This window comes from Cryptomeria japonica, chromosome 3 (genome assembly GCF_030272615.1).
Source record: "Cryptomeria japonica chromosome 3, Sugi_1.0, whole genome shotgun sequence".
Lineage (NCBI taxonomy): Eukaryota > Viridiplantae > Streptophyta > Pinopsida > Cupressales > Cupressaceae > Cryptomeria > Cryptomeria japonica.
The window spans coordinates 352,654,149-352,670,224 of record NC_081407.1 but is presented as its reverse complement, the minus strand read 5'-3'; the positions used below and the strand labels follow the sequence as shown (position 1 = coordinate 352,670,224).

At 33.1% G+C, this 16,076-nt stretch overlaps 1 protein-coding gene across 1 annotated transcript; it reads left to right on the top strand.

Annotated features, from left to right (window-relative positions):
* Positions 1 to 3,900: 3,900 nt before the first annotated feature.
* LOC131076534 (uncharacterized) lies at positions 3,901 to 7,098 on the top strand. The gene is made up of 5 exons (XM_058013775.2): positions 3,901 to 4,418; positions 4,878 to 4,966; positions 5,231 to 5,381; positions 6,254 to 6,327; positions 6,501 to 7,098. The coding sequence occupies exons 1-5, from the start codon at positions 4,340 to 4,342 to the stop codon at positions 6,816 to 6,818; spliced, it is 711 nt and encodes a 236-aa protein (XP_057869758.1). The 5' UTR covers positions 3,901 to 4,339; the 3' UTR covers positions 6,819 to 7,098.
* The last annotated feature ends 8,978 nt before the right edge of the window (positions 7,099 to 16,076 follow it).

The window sequence follows — 16,076 nt, the reverse complement described above, 5'->3', positions numbered from 1 at the left end:
TATTATGTTTATCATATCCTGGAAAGGGATTGGTATTGATTTGGGGATTTTAATTTAGACGAGGGTGAATATTTTGTCTCATAATGTATTCCTTCTATACATGAATCTTTTTTAATTGTATATCATATGTTATATCTTATTTTTTTAAAGTAATTTCATCACTGTGTACTAGGACCATTAATTCTATGACACACAAAAAAATTATATGCATGGAATAATTTAAGAACATATGTAGAAGTATCTAATTATCATTTAAGTGGTAAAGTTATAACTTGCACTAAGCTAATATTTTTTACACTCCAAAATCAAGGGGGTCATTGCATAAATTTTTTTTCTTTGTATTTGAATTTTAAGACTAATATAATAGTTGAAGTGTATTAATTATGGTTTATAGGATAAAAAATAGTCTTAAGTTGTTATTTTGGAAATGATCCTTCATTATCCTTCTTAATTATCCTTCTTGATTGGAATTTGAAAGGGAGAGATGATGGTGGTGTATGAGAACTATGTGAATAATAATATTTCAAAAGCTTGATATCTAATAATTGGAAATTATAGTCCACCACAATAATATATAATCCTATAAATGAAAAATAATTGGGAATTAAGTGTTTGTTTTTCCTAAGGTAAAAACATATTACTCATTTATTTTATTCATGTATCTTGTTACATCCCTAAACCTTAAACTATGTAGTTAATTAATTTACATTGTTTTTATCAACTATTGATTTTTTTAAAGTGGTACAATTATTTTCTATAATTGACATAGCCATGTTTATAATGGTTGATTCTATCATGTATGAATTTACTAATTTATTTGTGAATGTTGCAATTGCTCTAACTGATTCTCTGATATATCCAATATTTTTCATGAGGTCCTAGTATTAAACATAAATGGCCACAACCAAATCTTTTACTATTTATTAAATTTTTACATCATTTCTTGTCATGACCAAAGTACGTTTTATACTTCCTATTCATACTTATATGTGTTTTCATTGAAGTTTATCTTTTCTAAAATCTTAAGGGAATCACATATATCCAAATAAAGGATAAGTGAACATTTATAGAACATAATTTGTTGAAGAATTCATTTCAATTACAATATTTTGAGTACATAAAATAAATGATTGTCCACTCTTGATAAAAAATCAACATGTTTTTACATCTAAGCCTATGACAAGGGTTGACAAATCCAACACAACAATAATTTTTTTTTTGAGGTTTGCAACTTAATTTTTAATAAAAGTCAATATTTTTTTTTGAATTTGTTAATAAGATCACTGATTTTCTAATCAATATATCATGAATGATCATGACTAAGGTGTTATATATACTGCTTATAGTTCATTTGATCACAATACAACCATTATTCCCTACAAGTCCTTAAATAATCAACATATTCATTAAATTTTTAAAAAATGATAATAATCTCACAACTTTTGTTTAAATGAAAAAAGACACTTTTAATATCCTTTATTTCAAGAAATATGTGTTCTTTCCATTCTCATATCCCTTAACTACCACTAAAGTAAGGAGATTTTGTGAAAGAAAAATATAGAACCTATTACAAGTGATATTTTTTTATTAATAAACAAAAAAAGTTCTTATGCTTCCCATAACATGTTAATGTGGAAGAACATGCACATAATGGCATATCATTCCTTGATAATATATTCATGGAATGTTCCTATTATAATTTAGCTTTCTTAGAAACTTATGGCTGGAAATAGTTGTGGTGCTTTCTAAGGAATAAATGTTTCTAAGTCTACAACAAGTTTATATTATTTAAGTTCTAATTCAAATTATTTTTGGAACCATCTAGAGGATGATACCTGTTTTGTATCACATGTGCAACCATGACAACAAATGAAGATGTTTTTTACATTGATTTCTTCAAATTTAGCATTACATCATGTTTGCTTCCTAGTCTCAACTCCTTTATTTATTATGTATATATACTTTTCTTTTCCTTATTACCATTCTTTCACTTCTATTAATACTTTATATTTTCAATGGCATTATTTGAAGTAATTAAAATAATCTTTTCATAATGGACATTGGATTAATTACAAGAATTTTAACATGGTTGGATCCATAGAAGACAAGGAAGGTTTGTATCATCACGAGTTGGTATGTTGGTGAGGGATGCTTGGTTCTAAATGCAAAGTAAACTTTTGATTTTTTATCGCAATCGATGCTAGAAACCACCCTCACCCACAATCTTGTTTGCTTGGTCTAATACCTAATGCGATAATGAGAACTTTATTAAATAGACTTGTTTGGCTATATATTAGATTTTTTTTCCTTAAGGTTTTGTTCTTTGGACCACTTCTTAATTAAGTTTTGTATTGAATGGACCACACCATGAATGTGAGTCAACAAAATACAATTTTATCTAAAAAATATTTATATTTTTCATGATAAATGGTTTCTCATATTAAGGACATTCATAACTTTTTTCATATATGTTGTGTAAACATAACAATTGTAGTTAAAAGGTGTGCATCTAGAGGTTGAGGTTGAGCATCTCCAAATTGTTGAATGAACTTAAAGGAGTTCCCATGTTTGATCAAACTTGTGCCACTTAACTCCTCTCATTACTACTCTCCTTCACATGGGTGGGACCATGGCAATTGAAGGTAGAGAAGGAGATTTTGTAGTCATTGCACTTTTTTTCCATCAGCTAGATTGTCTTCTTCCCAAAATGGTTAGATAACATTGGATATAGTAGTTAGAAATCTCTACCACAAAATAAATTTACCTGACAATCTTAAAACATTCCTCCATCCTATTAAATAGAAGAAATATAAAAAGATAAAATTTGAATGGAATATGACAAGTTTATTATTTAATACATTAAGTACCTCCAATGATTAATAAGATAAACCACAAAATACAACCTTATTTCTAAGCTTGCATCCATCTTTCCTGCTTAATTTATATTATTTGTTGACTCACTTTAATTTATTAAAATAAAAAGACTTTTAGTTTTCATCACTTTTTGTAGTTTGTATTATTTATTTATAATGAAGGTTGATCTTTCTCACAGCAGGTCTAACAAACATGGCATGTGGGTCTCATATGGCATGTACCATCTTAAGGAGAGGTCTGAAACTCTCTCCACTAGAGGGAATGAAACATGTTTTTAAAGTGAATTAAAGTCCTTCAGAATCTGTTTGATAGGAAATGTAGAGCCTTTATTAATGCACAGTGTACAATCGACCACTATTCTCTATTATAAAAACAAATTCCTTTTCGAGTTATTGACAGCAACAATGCATGGGACCAGAGACCACAACCATGGTTTCAGCACAATCCCCGTCCCTTGTTAGGCATTTTAATACAGTGAGTTGATATAATATCAGATACATTTAACTCACTCTTATATGCTACCTTCCAAATTGTTAGAACATTTAACAGTTTGCTGTTTCATATGGCGAAAAAGTTAAGAGAAGTTAGAGGGTGCTATCCATGAAACATAATTTGTGTTTCTAGCATTGATAATCTCTTATCAGAACATTCGGAAACCTATAATATCTATAATAAGCTGATAGACAACTTGTGAATAATATATAGTTTTTTCATTGTTGAAAGTGAAGGGTATTCAACCATAGAATTTTTTAATCGTAAAGAAAATGATTGACAATAAACATTCCACCACAGAGAGGGAGCAACCCACTATCTACTGACAAGCCTCTGCCCATTCCTGAATGTGGAATTTATATCACCATTCTTTGCAAGATCTGATTAAAGACAAAACAGGTTAATCACTGCCCACTAATTACCACAAGGTGGGATCCTCATTTCATCTCTTTTCACACAACACTTGCATACATTTGTTTTTGAACAAATTTCCCGGAATGTTGGTTCAAATTGTTGTTGTAGTTCTCCGAGCCTCTATAAGTTACCCCGAATCCTACAATAATATATGAATCTTGCTTCTTTCTCCATTGTCAGTGCAAGTGTTTTGTTGGAGGTGAAAAAGTCTCTTTTCAGATACATAGTATTAGAAGAGAAGAGAAAGATTTGGTGGTGAATTTGACAAGAGACAAAGCAAAAAGCAAGATTATATATGGACGTCTCATCATATGAGACACTAGCCTAGGCATGTGGTACCTCTGGTTTCCCTACTCAACTGCACATCAAGTTTCTGAGAATCTGAGGTCATTGCTGCAGCCCACACTTGAACCTCCTCTCTCTATATAGGGCTGTGAGAGCACACAACTCATACTCACACACTCTTGTGAGATATTCATCACAGTTGAGCACTACTCTCATTGTTTCAGAGCGACTTAAGCCTTTTTTTGTAGGTGGGTGCTTGAAAGATTTTGTCATCATGGGGTTCAAGATCACGGCTCTATTCCTTTTGGGATTTCTTTTCATATCCTGCAGCTTGTTACGAGCCTACAGTCAAGGTAATCTAATGCATAAGTTGTAATGTTGTCAGGTTGAGATCTTTCAAGAAATGGGTCCTCTAGCATAATTTATGTTATAGTAACCAACAGGAAGCATATCTGAAACTGATGAAGGAATTGTACTGTTGTCTGCTTGAAATCTTTCAAGATATGGATCCTCTAGCATAATTTATTTTTTAGTAACCAACAGTAAGCATATCTGAAACTGATGAAGAATTTATAATGTTGTCTGGTTGAAAAATTTCAAGAAATGGATCCTCTAGCATAATTTGTGTTATAGTAACCAACAGTAAGCAAATCTGAAACTGATGAAGAATTTTCAGTGTTGTCTTGGTTGAAATCTTTCAAGAAACGAATCCTCTAGCAAAATTTATGTTATAGTAACCAATTGTGAGCACATCTAAAACTGATGAAGAATTTAGCCTCAATGGTAAATTGCTGACTAGGGGTCTCTTGCAGATCAAATTATAAACAAAGCATTACAAGTGGACCATCCAGCTGCTTCTACAACTGATGATTCATTCCTTCCATCCTTTGGAAAACACAAGGTATGGATATGATATAGAGCTCTCTTATCTTTCTAGATGGATACAAGGGTTTTCTGCTTTATTTGAGGTTTTCGTTTTAAGCCACCCACAAAGACTTGGGTGGCTATATATAAGACTTCTATAAAACAAAATTTAAATCAAACATTATGCTTGACACAATCTTAGATTTGTGTGGCATATATTGTAATCTGATGAACTGTAATGCTATTTTTTTGTTTTTTGGTACAATCTTATCTGATTCATGATTTGTTTCTGTCATAACAGGAGTTTGGTAGCAGAAAATTATTACTGGAAGGGGAAGCATTGACAGAGAAGAAAGTGGGCCGTAGCAGCAATGATAAGGGTGGTGCTGTTAAGTCACCTGAAGCCAGCCATGTACATGCCTCCAAGACTGGGTCTGACGATGAGTTGACAGGTGCCAGTTTGAATCATAAATCTTCACAAAATGAAGGGAAACAATTGGCTTCAAATGAGATGAATAAGTCACCTACACGAGTGCACATACCTCCTCAGATGTTTGGGAAGCCTAATTTTAACGTTGATTATAGTGGACCCCAAACCCACGGCCCTAAGCACCACTAAGTTGGCTCTGTATTTGTTTAAGCGTCATCCAAAGAGGATATTACTAGACAAGAGACGGGATTAACATTTAGAGTTTGGATGTAAGCAGAAGTATCTGTAAACCTAGACCTTAAAAGAGAACAAAAAAATCAGGGCTTCTGTATAGATTTGTAAGAGGCCCATGACTCAAAAATCAAACTAGTTCTGTAAGCTCCATCCATGGGGTAAAATGTATGAATTAGATAGACATCATAATATTCTATCATAGCTCTTACTCCATAAAGTTGGCACATTACTCTCTACTGAAAGAGGGGTGTCTTAAATTTGACAATATGATCCATTTATGAAAACTTAAGTTATATATATATACAAACGAGATTGTTGATATGTGCTTATATGTAGATTGGTTGGTAATCCAAAGATTAAATGCTTAGTACTACAAAAATTATAACAGTTTGAATGAACTGTTATTGTCTTCTATTTGTTCGCAAGCTCTACTGCTTGGCTCTTCAATATTTAAGCTCGACTTATGCATGTCTTTTGATTCTCAATTATGATCACCACGTTATACTTCATAATTCAAGCTTGTTCTTTCTCTTCTGATCTGACTGTAATGTCCCATATTCTTATTTGTTTGTTTGTGTTTTATGTCTTCTTTATACAAGTAGGACTTTTGAGTCTAGTTGGTAACATAATCTAATGGACCACTGTTATTTCTTGCTGCAGAGAAACAGGCTTCTTCCATTTGGACAACTAGGGCAATACAAGTGGTCAATGCAGAGGACCAATCCAACTTAGAGGTATTATATAAAAGTGTTATCTTTTCTTTTCTTTTTCTTTTCTACTTCTGATCTCAAACTTCTATCTCATTTCACAAGTTAAATCATTAGGGTTAGGGTTGGGATTGAAATTACATGATATGAAAGAAAAAGTAAAACCCACTGATAATAGCCACTTCATTTTATCTCAACAGATGAATGAAGAGCAAGGCATGAGGACATCTTTGAAATCGTTCCTGAGCAGCCTTCTCAAAAAATTACACAAGAGGGCATCAGTGGTAAAGGCCTCCTCCAAGAAGCAAATGTCTGGTAGAATTCTTGCTTCTAAGAATGTTATTCCAGATTCAAATACTAAGAAGCTTAGCCCTGCAAGTCCAGCTCCTCCAGAAACATCTCATCCATTTAACTCACATTCAACACAATCAACTGATGATGATAATGGAGAGATTACAAGAATGGACTACACTCCTGCTCAGAGAAAGCCCCCTATTCACAATGAGTCAGCACCATAAATGTGATCAATCAATACAAATAATACTCATAATCTCAGGATGCACCATCTTTTCACCTTATAGGATTAGCCTACTGTAAAGAAAATGAGTGAGACAATGTGTATAAGAGAGTCATATATGTCATATATAGATAAGGACCCATATTTTATGGTCTCTTAGGTTACTTCAACTGAGGGCCATAATTCAACCATACTTGCAGTGCCATTGTGGGCTATTATCCCATTGTCAATATGTGACACTCCTTTCCAAAAAGAAATACAATATCTGTGTGTTTTACTTATTTATTGTGTGTGTGTGTTGAGATTTCCAAAGATTTCCAAACATAACCCTTTTTCCTTAAGCGTGGAACATTCTTTGTCTCTATATTCCTCATTGTAATAAGTTAACATACGGGTTTAACAATATTTGTCGCTCAAACACCATACGCAAGTTTTGTTTTCTGTTCCATCAATGCTGATGGGCATCCATATCTTTACATTCAATGCATGTTGGCATAATCTTGACTGAATAAAGAGGTCTGTAAGAGTTTGTTTTGAGACTTCCATCATTTCCATGTGGTGTGAAGCGGTCTATATGGAAGAAAAGATGATAAGCACGTGAAGCTGATAAGGGACTGGCTAAATGCCTGGTAATTTTCAAATTCTCTCATATATAATGAAGGAGACAGTATAGTTATGGCAATCAATTTTGGTCGAAATGGGTCTGGATGTAGGTATTAAGACAAGCCATCCTAATAATGAGAAACAGTTCTGGTCCATTTGGGTGTGGATGCATGAACGGAGACAAGGTGTCCCCATGAAAACTCTAGGACTTCATTCCCTGGCAGATTCAGAGCCGCTCAATCATCCATCTAGAAGCTTCATTTCCATAATTACCCATCACTCTTCCAAGAGGATGAGATTTCTCAACGCTCACATATGAATGGATTGATCAACTAACAAACCAACATGCTTTGTTTTTCAATGAATTTACTTCTCCAAGGAGATTGTTCTAAGAAAACTTAGATGGCAGCATATCTTTCACAAACTGATACAAAATGCCATTTCATATTGTAATACTGAAAATTGCATGCTCATGTGCTTTTCATTTCATGTTTTGGTATCATTTTGATCAGGTTGTTTTTATATATTGATCAGATTATAAGTTGGTGTATTTTTTGCATGGAAGTTGGTAAATAATATCATTTCAATTTCATATATCTGTATACATCTTAAAGATCTGGATCTAATCTTGTAATCTCTATCATTCATCACCCTAGTTTTGATATATAAATGCAACAATGATCCATGCCACTTCCATCACTCAAATTTGAATCCCATACTTTCAAATCTCAAAATTTAACTTGAACCCATATTCCTTGGTAACCATTATGAGTAAAGCAAAAATTATTTCAAATTGCATGCTAAGATGGTGCTTCAAAGGATATGCCCTAATTAATTATTATTAGCTATAATTAGCTAGATCTAAATTCAAGAGCATTCATGATACATGCATTGAGAGCATAACTAGAGCATTGACATTACATTATCATACATACTACATGGATGCTTGTTGTTTTTTATGTTTGTTCATTGTCATTCAATCAAATTACGATAAGGTTTGACTAAAAAGGTATCCTCTACCTAACAAACTCTTCAATAGTGTTTCTAAACATTTTTAGCCAATCGTTATAAGTCACAAGTACAATGGTGAATAGGTTATAGGGGCATCAAGAGGAGTTCACAACCCAACTCTATGTGTAATTTTGCACATGGGTTTTATTTTGTGATAACAAAGATCATTTTTCACACTTATAGAGGTGAATTGGATATTCGTACAATTTTTTATTATTATTGATGTAGTCATCTAACAAGCATCATTTTCTCTTGCCATTAAAGATTATTTCTATCTATCACAAGAATTCCTTCACGACATCTAGAACTAAGTACAATATTTAAATTTATTTAATTATTTTAATTAATTTTTTGTGTTTATTGCAGTGTTAGTTATTAATTTCAACTAGTTATCCGAGGTTAGATTCAAATTTATCATTGTCATTTGATTAAATTGCCTTGGTTATTTATATAAGGTGTTATTCACATTTACTGCAATTGACAAACTTGATATTCTTACACTCCTTAGGGTTTTCTCTAAGTAGGATTTATTCCTTCTATCTAAAGGGGTTGAGATCTAATTTTTATTGATCCTCCATCTCAGATGTAATTAGTGTTTGGATCCACCTTTTGATTGTGTGTCTTAATTAGTATTAAGGTTTGAACCTTTATTTCATGGTATCTCTTTGATCTTAATATAGAAGCATCTTAGGGGTTGATTAATCTTGCATCACCCATATTTTCTTTATTGTATTACAATAAATTTCTACTTAGATCTTTATTTTATGGTTCTAATAGTATTTCATATTGATTCTATGATAACATGAATATGTTGGATCCAAACCTTTGTTGCCACATAGAGTACATAAGTTGAAGCACATCTAAACTCATACAATGTCACCACAAATTAAAATTTTCATTTGAACAACATGTGTCATCATACTATGTTGTCTCATTCATATTCTAGATTTAGGAATTGTGTGATATTTCAAAGAGTGAATTATTTGTTCTTTAGCCTTCTATCTCATTTTTTTATTCCATGACTTTTGAAATGATTAACCAGGGTCAGTGCAAGAAGATGAGTCCACTTTTTGGCCAAAAAGTGGAAGTGTTTTCCCTGATTTTCAGATTTTGTCTCATTTGAGCTTAAATTTTGAAACACTTAGAGATTGAATCTTGGAAAAAGTCAGTTAATATAAAAGATAGCCCTCTGAGTGTACTTTCCAAATATGTAATTTATTTTAATACCCACATAATAAAAAATAACTTTTTGAATGGAGTTTTGAAAACTATGTTTTAAAAATGATTGTTTCAGGACCATACCATGCATGTGTACGACCCACACTTTTTTGACACAATTAAAATTATTTTCTCAAACCATTTTGGGAAATGGTTTGTAACACACTGAAGATTGATGAGCATATTTTTTTGTATTTTTTTTTGTAATATTTTTTTTTAATTAATATTTTAATGGTTGTAATTATCTGTTTAAAAATTTGACGTGTATGACCCACATAATTTGATGTAAACTTAACATTTTTTTATTTTATTTTTTTAAAACACAAAAGAATTTTTTGTAGATTGATGACATATAATTTTTTTTCCAAAATTCTTTAAAATAAAAAAGTTATTAAATTAACAAAATTAGTTAATATTTCAAATTTATGGACCCGATTTAGTATAAATTAAATAAAAAATAGTTAAAATAATCAATTTTTAAATAAATTTACATATTTAGAATCTAGACAGTATAATCTGAAATGGGTTTTAATTTCGTATAAAAATTCTCTGATTAGAGGCATGTAAACTTTTTCAGAAGTTCATATTTGTGCTTTCATTCATGGAGATTTTGAATTTGCAGGTCCATGTCTCAGGTGTGGCCATCCTAGGCCTATCCCGGGCGTAATCCCGAACCAAGTGGCGGGTTGTGGAATCAACTTCCACAAAACGGGCCCTCGTTTTCAAACAAGGGCGACTTGTGGAAAAAAAAGGAAAAATGCGATTTAGAAACGGGGGCCTGTTTTTTAGAAACAGGCCCCTGTTTATAAGAGTGCGTTTTCCAACGTACAGACTTCCACAAATTTGTGACTCATTACCTTGCACTTGCCCACCAAATGGTGAGCATCATCAAGGAGTTGATTTACATTTTTTATTCTTTTAGAACCATCAAAAGTCCTTATGGTAACTTATATCATGTTGTTAATTCAATACAAAGCTTAATTACCCTCAAAATTAAGAGAATATAGTTAAGTTGTAATTGTATATGACATATAATCCCTTTTCATTAGGAGTGTGTAATGGCGTTACTAAATAGAAATATATATACATGCTAGTAAAGTGGCACCCAAGTAGACATAATTTATTAAAAAATCTTGACAAAGAAAGTGCACAAATCAAAGAGTATCATGTGGAGTCCATTGTAGGTCTGTAGCACTAATAATTACGGTAAAGCTTCAAGGCTTGATTAAATATTAAATCTTAAGGATTCAATGTGTAACTATATACTAAATCATAAGGATTAAAGACCTCAATGCCTTTTTTAGGGATTTGATCCATTATTGTTTATTAATAAAAGATACCTTTTCAAATATTGTTGTGCCTTTGTATATTATATTGATTGATACACTTTACTTGTATTTCTATTATGTGAATGAATTGGTGTAGTGGAGGTAATTGGTTAGACAACCCTTAATTGAGTTCTTTGACCTTGCCTTAAATAATAGGTGGTATTATAGTAGGTGTGAGAGTAAAAGGTTATTTTCACTTAATTGGTTTAATTAATCACCTTTTATTCCTTCTTAAGATTCTCTTAGTTATGCATTGTATGTATTTAATAATTATTCTAATTATTAAATACATTTTCATTTACGGTTGCACAATCTCCTTTTATAAGGATTGTATTGCATTTCTTTTTTTAATTCCCTCTCTGAATGATAATCTTTTTCTTCGGAGCCATTATTATTTTTTTGCCTCCATTCTTCTCTTGTGACAGGTATTTTCCTTGCAGGTGTTCTTGGGATCTATGAAGTTGTATTTCTCAACTTCTTCATGGTATCAAAGCCTACATCTGTTGCTACTTGTTCCTAATTTTTCAGAAGAATTTTTTGGAGGCTAGGGTTTCAAAAATTTTAGAGTTTTTTATTTGAATATGGGGTGCTTCTTTGTTTCTGGGCATTTTGGGCTCAAACAAACCTCACGACTGAGCTCAAAACACCCAAAACCCCCCATTTTCATATAAATTTTGTTCAATTTGGACAAATTTGGCCCCTACAATATTTTTTGGTTTTTTGCCCTTTTAGGCACGCATTTTGATAAAATCAAAAACAATATTTTTTGGGTAGTTTAACGGTGTGCCCAAGCCGACGCGGTCTCTGCACTGCTACAGTCACGACACCGGTCACTGAAACCATTGTTGTCGACGGTTTACTCATCGCGCCCAGCATCAGCAACGGTAATCGTTAGCGGTGACTGCCACCTCCTATAGACACCGTTGGCCGACCCGCCACCGCCACTCGATTGACCTGCCACCTCCGCCGACAGCTCCACCCAATCATCGCCAGACCCCTCTTGAAAGTCTTTTTGATAGGAGGTCATTTTTTTTGCCATAACTTGGGCAAACTGAGTCAGATTTTGGCAAACAAATAGGCGTCAGGAAGCTCCTTCCGATCTCTCTTCAAATCTAGAGGTTTTTTCTTCTGTTTTTGTTGTTTTGATGTCTTTTTTCAACGTCAAAGCTAGAAGTTCTTTTTTGCACTCCAGGAGGTATATCTTGAGCATCTGGACTCTGTTTTTGGCACACGAGATATTGTTGGAAAGCTAGTTATGTGCACTTTCCAGCGGTATGGGTCTTCTTTCCAGATTTTCTTCTAGGTACATTTTATTTAGTGTTTTGCATTTATGCACTCTGGTGACTATCTTGGATGTTTCAGCTCCTGGGATACTTTTCTTTGTGTGGGATGACTCATCTTTGGGCATTATTTCTATTTTTCCAGCCTTTTGTCTTCTTTGAGTATTGTATACATCATTTTGTAAGCATTTTCTTTTTTGCAAACGCACTGAGATAAAGTGCCACTATGCTTTGCATACTTGGGATCTTGCACATCTTGTGCCTTATTGTACTCGCACTCCATTATAAAGTGCCATGGGGGGGGTTTGATGTTTGCCTTTATTTACCATCTATCTTTGTCACGTGAGTATTCCTTCCATGACATTAGCCTCATGATGTGTGTCAAGTGAGCGTTCCTTCCACGACACTAGCCTTTATATGTGTTTGTACCTTCTGTTGCATTCTCGATGTTCCTGGTTCTTTGTCAAACAGTTTTTCTTGGCATTCAGTTTCAGTGTACTTGTCCCCTCTCCTTTGTCAGCATTATGGGGGGTTTCTCATGTTGGTTGTTGGTTCTAATGCTTCCTTGGTTCATTGGAGTGAGCTATGTATTTAGTATTTGTTCCTATGTACTAGGTAGATGTAGTGGTTGGTTACCTATGCATTTCGGTGAGATGGATCATTTATCATATGGACACTCTTTCATTCCTATTTTTGGAGGCAACCTTCCATCTTTGATTTATCAGCTCTTCAGACTTTGGTGTTTTTTCCATCTGTATCTTCGAGTTCAGTTGTTTGACTTTGTTTGCCATTTGATTCGAGTAGTTTTATTTGAGGACACTCATGCAGATTACAGTCTTCTCTACCTGATCATCTTTTATTTCAATGGAGGTTCTTCAGATTGATAGTTATTCATCGATAGTGTTTGCAACTTCATGCTTCAGTGATGTTCTTCATGTTCATCCTTTGTTCCTTTTTTCTAGGACATTCTCTTGTTTGGAGGCTTCTTCAGTCCTTCACTTGTATTTCTCTCTTTAGGAGAGGAGTTTTTCCCATTGGGGTTTCTCCTTTTCTCTAGTTGTGAGAGATCTTTTGTACTTGGGTACCTCATCAGGCCTAGTTGTCGGGACCCATTGTTACTTTCATGCATTTAGTTTGCATCTTCTCCCTAAGCTCATCTTAAGGGGGGTGTTAGAGTAAAAGGTTATTTTCACTTAATTGGTTTAATTAAGTCACCTTTTATTCCTTCTTAAGATTCTCTTAGTTATGCATTGTATGTATTTAATAATTATTCTATTTATTAAATACTTTCTCATTAGGGTTGCACAATCTCCTTTTATAAGGATTGTATTTTATTTCTTTTTTTAATTCCCTCTCTGAATGATAATCTTTTTCTTCATAGCCATTATTGCTTTTTTGCCTCCATTCTTCCTTGTGACAGGCATTTTTCTTGTAGGTGTTATTGGGATCTTTGAAATATTTTTCAACTTCTTCCGTAGGCATAGTTCTAGCAAGAGGAGTTGTAAGTGGAATGGGTAGATAAAATTGTTGATTATGAGGCAATCTATTGATAGTTAATATGAAGGGAAAATTGTGTGGAAGAAAAGAACCAATAGGAAATAATGTATCTTAAAGGGTAACCAAGTTTTCTCAACCTATGAAAAAGTGTAACACATAGTTACATACATAGGATTATGTGACTTGTTGTCAATATGCAAATAAAAAGAGATGTTGGCAAAGGTAAAGATAGATTTACTTATATAATGATAACATTGTTGAACACACCTTTCTATTGGGGTGGAGTGGGGGGTGAATCAATAGACAAATTAAAACATTGATCCTCAACTCTTTAAAAAATAATCTGATTAACAAACATAACCAAGAGGGATTCAAACAACATGTGATATGCATGGAAAAGACAAGATGAAAAAAACCACAGTGAAAAATATTGCTAGGATCTACTATCCTAATCCAACCTCACAAAATAAAAACCACTTACAATGTTTAAGGGCACCAACCCTAAGGAATCACCAAATCCCTAGTTTAAGAGCACCAGCTCAAAGGAAGCACCAAATCAGTATCCTATAGGCACCAACCTTAGGGATATTACAAATCTCATATATCAAAGCAATAACTCTAATCAATAAACATTACAAACACATTCTACAACTAGCACAATTATTTCTCTCTTCTCTTATAGAACATTCATCTCACTTTTCTCATGCAGTACCATCAACTCTCTTCTCTCAACTCAACATCATATTACAATAACATTCAATCAAGAACAATATTGCATATTTCAAACTTGTTGTCCAAAACTATGCAACAAACTGCACAAACATGTGTTGTACAAATCACTACCACATTCACAACTTAATCACTCTTTTCTAATCATGCTTTCTTTGTCTTACCATGTTATTGTAAACATCACTCTTAGTTCACTGATTGATTACACACAATCTTCATCTAATCATGCACACACACTGGTTATTTCAACCACTTAACTAATTGTTGCAACTCATTGTTCTTCATGCACACATGAATTTTACTTCGATCTTATCAATTCATGCATTCATAGTTAACTTTTATTTACCATGTGAAAATAATATGATCACTTATCCAATCATGCAACTCAAAGTTGTGCGAAAAGTATCACCTTGGAATCATAAAATAATCATTTACATCAATTTAAAACTGATTCAATAACTTCAAATGCAACACATGTTAGAAATCTAACCTTTGTTAGAAACCTAACCAAGTTTTGAAACCATTGCCTAATTTCACTTCTTTAATGTCACTGGATAGATAGAAGTCCAAATAATTTCCATTGGTAGACCAAGTTCCAACAAAGAGAAGGCTTCCACATCACTCATCAGAAAGCAAATCTCTATTGAAAACCAAACTTGGTTTCACAACCTTCTCTTTTTGGCACTTCTTCTTCTTCTTCTTTCCTTTGCTTGCTGGGAAACTTGGTGAAATTTGAACCAAAAACCAAAACCTGGTTTTAGAACTTGTGCCAAAAGCTAAATTATCTTTTCAATGTTGCACTATCTTTTAACAAAAGCCTTTTTAGAAAAATCGGTAGAAAACAAACCCATTATCAACACCTAGTTTCAAAACATTATAGAAAATATAACATATCAATAAGAACTTAAGTGTTGAGCATTGAGTTCTTTTTGGGAACTCTATCAGAGTTCAAACCCAAAACTAGAACTGGTTTCAAAACCAAGTCTAAAAGCTGATTGGTTATAAAACTTAGTGCATAAGCCAATAGTCTAAGTAGTGGATGGTAGGTTTCTAACTGGTTTTGAGATCTAGTTTTGCTTCTTGGTACAAAACCCGATTATCAAAGGCAATTTATTGACTTGCCCTTTCTAATCCCTTTCTTGACAAAAATCTAGGTTTTGATAACTTGTCCAGATCCAGATGGTTCTGACTTATGGTCCAAAATCCAACTTCTTTGACATCAATATAATACCTGTAGCGTAGAAATTAGGAATCATCACAAGCAAGTAGATCAATCAAAACATTAAACATGATAGCTCAATCAAAGAAATACTCATTGCAATGAACCTAATCACAATGCACATTCAATAGAGGTATGAAAATGAAGCATTCAAAAGAAAACATTATGCAAACCAGATGTAAGATTGAATACTCCTTCCATGCGGCTCCATTGTTGTTCTTTACTCTTCAATGGGTTTGTGGATCTCACCTACAAGTGCTCTCACAATTGAAAGCAAAAAGCTCAAGAGTACTAGAACTAAAATTTGATAGTTTGACAGCAATTCGGATTTCAAGAAGTAATTGAAGGGACTTTGATTGAAAAAAACATCCAAT

What these genes read in the sequence shown, in the direction of transcription:
- LOC131076534 (XM_058013775.2), top strand. Translation starts at nt 4,340, where the DNA reads ATGGGGTTCAAGATCACGGCTCTATTCCTTTTGGGATTTCTTTTCATA. An exon ending in GTTACGAGCCTACAGTCAAG is followed by an intron (nt 4,419 to 4,877) that starts GTAATCTAATGC and finishes GGTCTCTTGCAG; the next exon opens with ATCAAATTATAAACAAAGCA. An exon ending in AGGACCAATCCAACTTAGAG is followed by an intron (nt 6,328 to 6,500) that starts GTATTATATAAA and finishes TTATCTCAACAG; the next exon opens with ATGAATGAAGAGCAAGGCAT.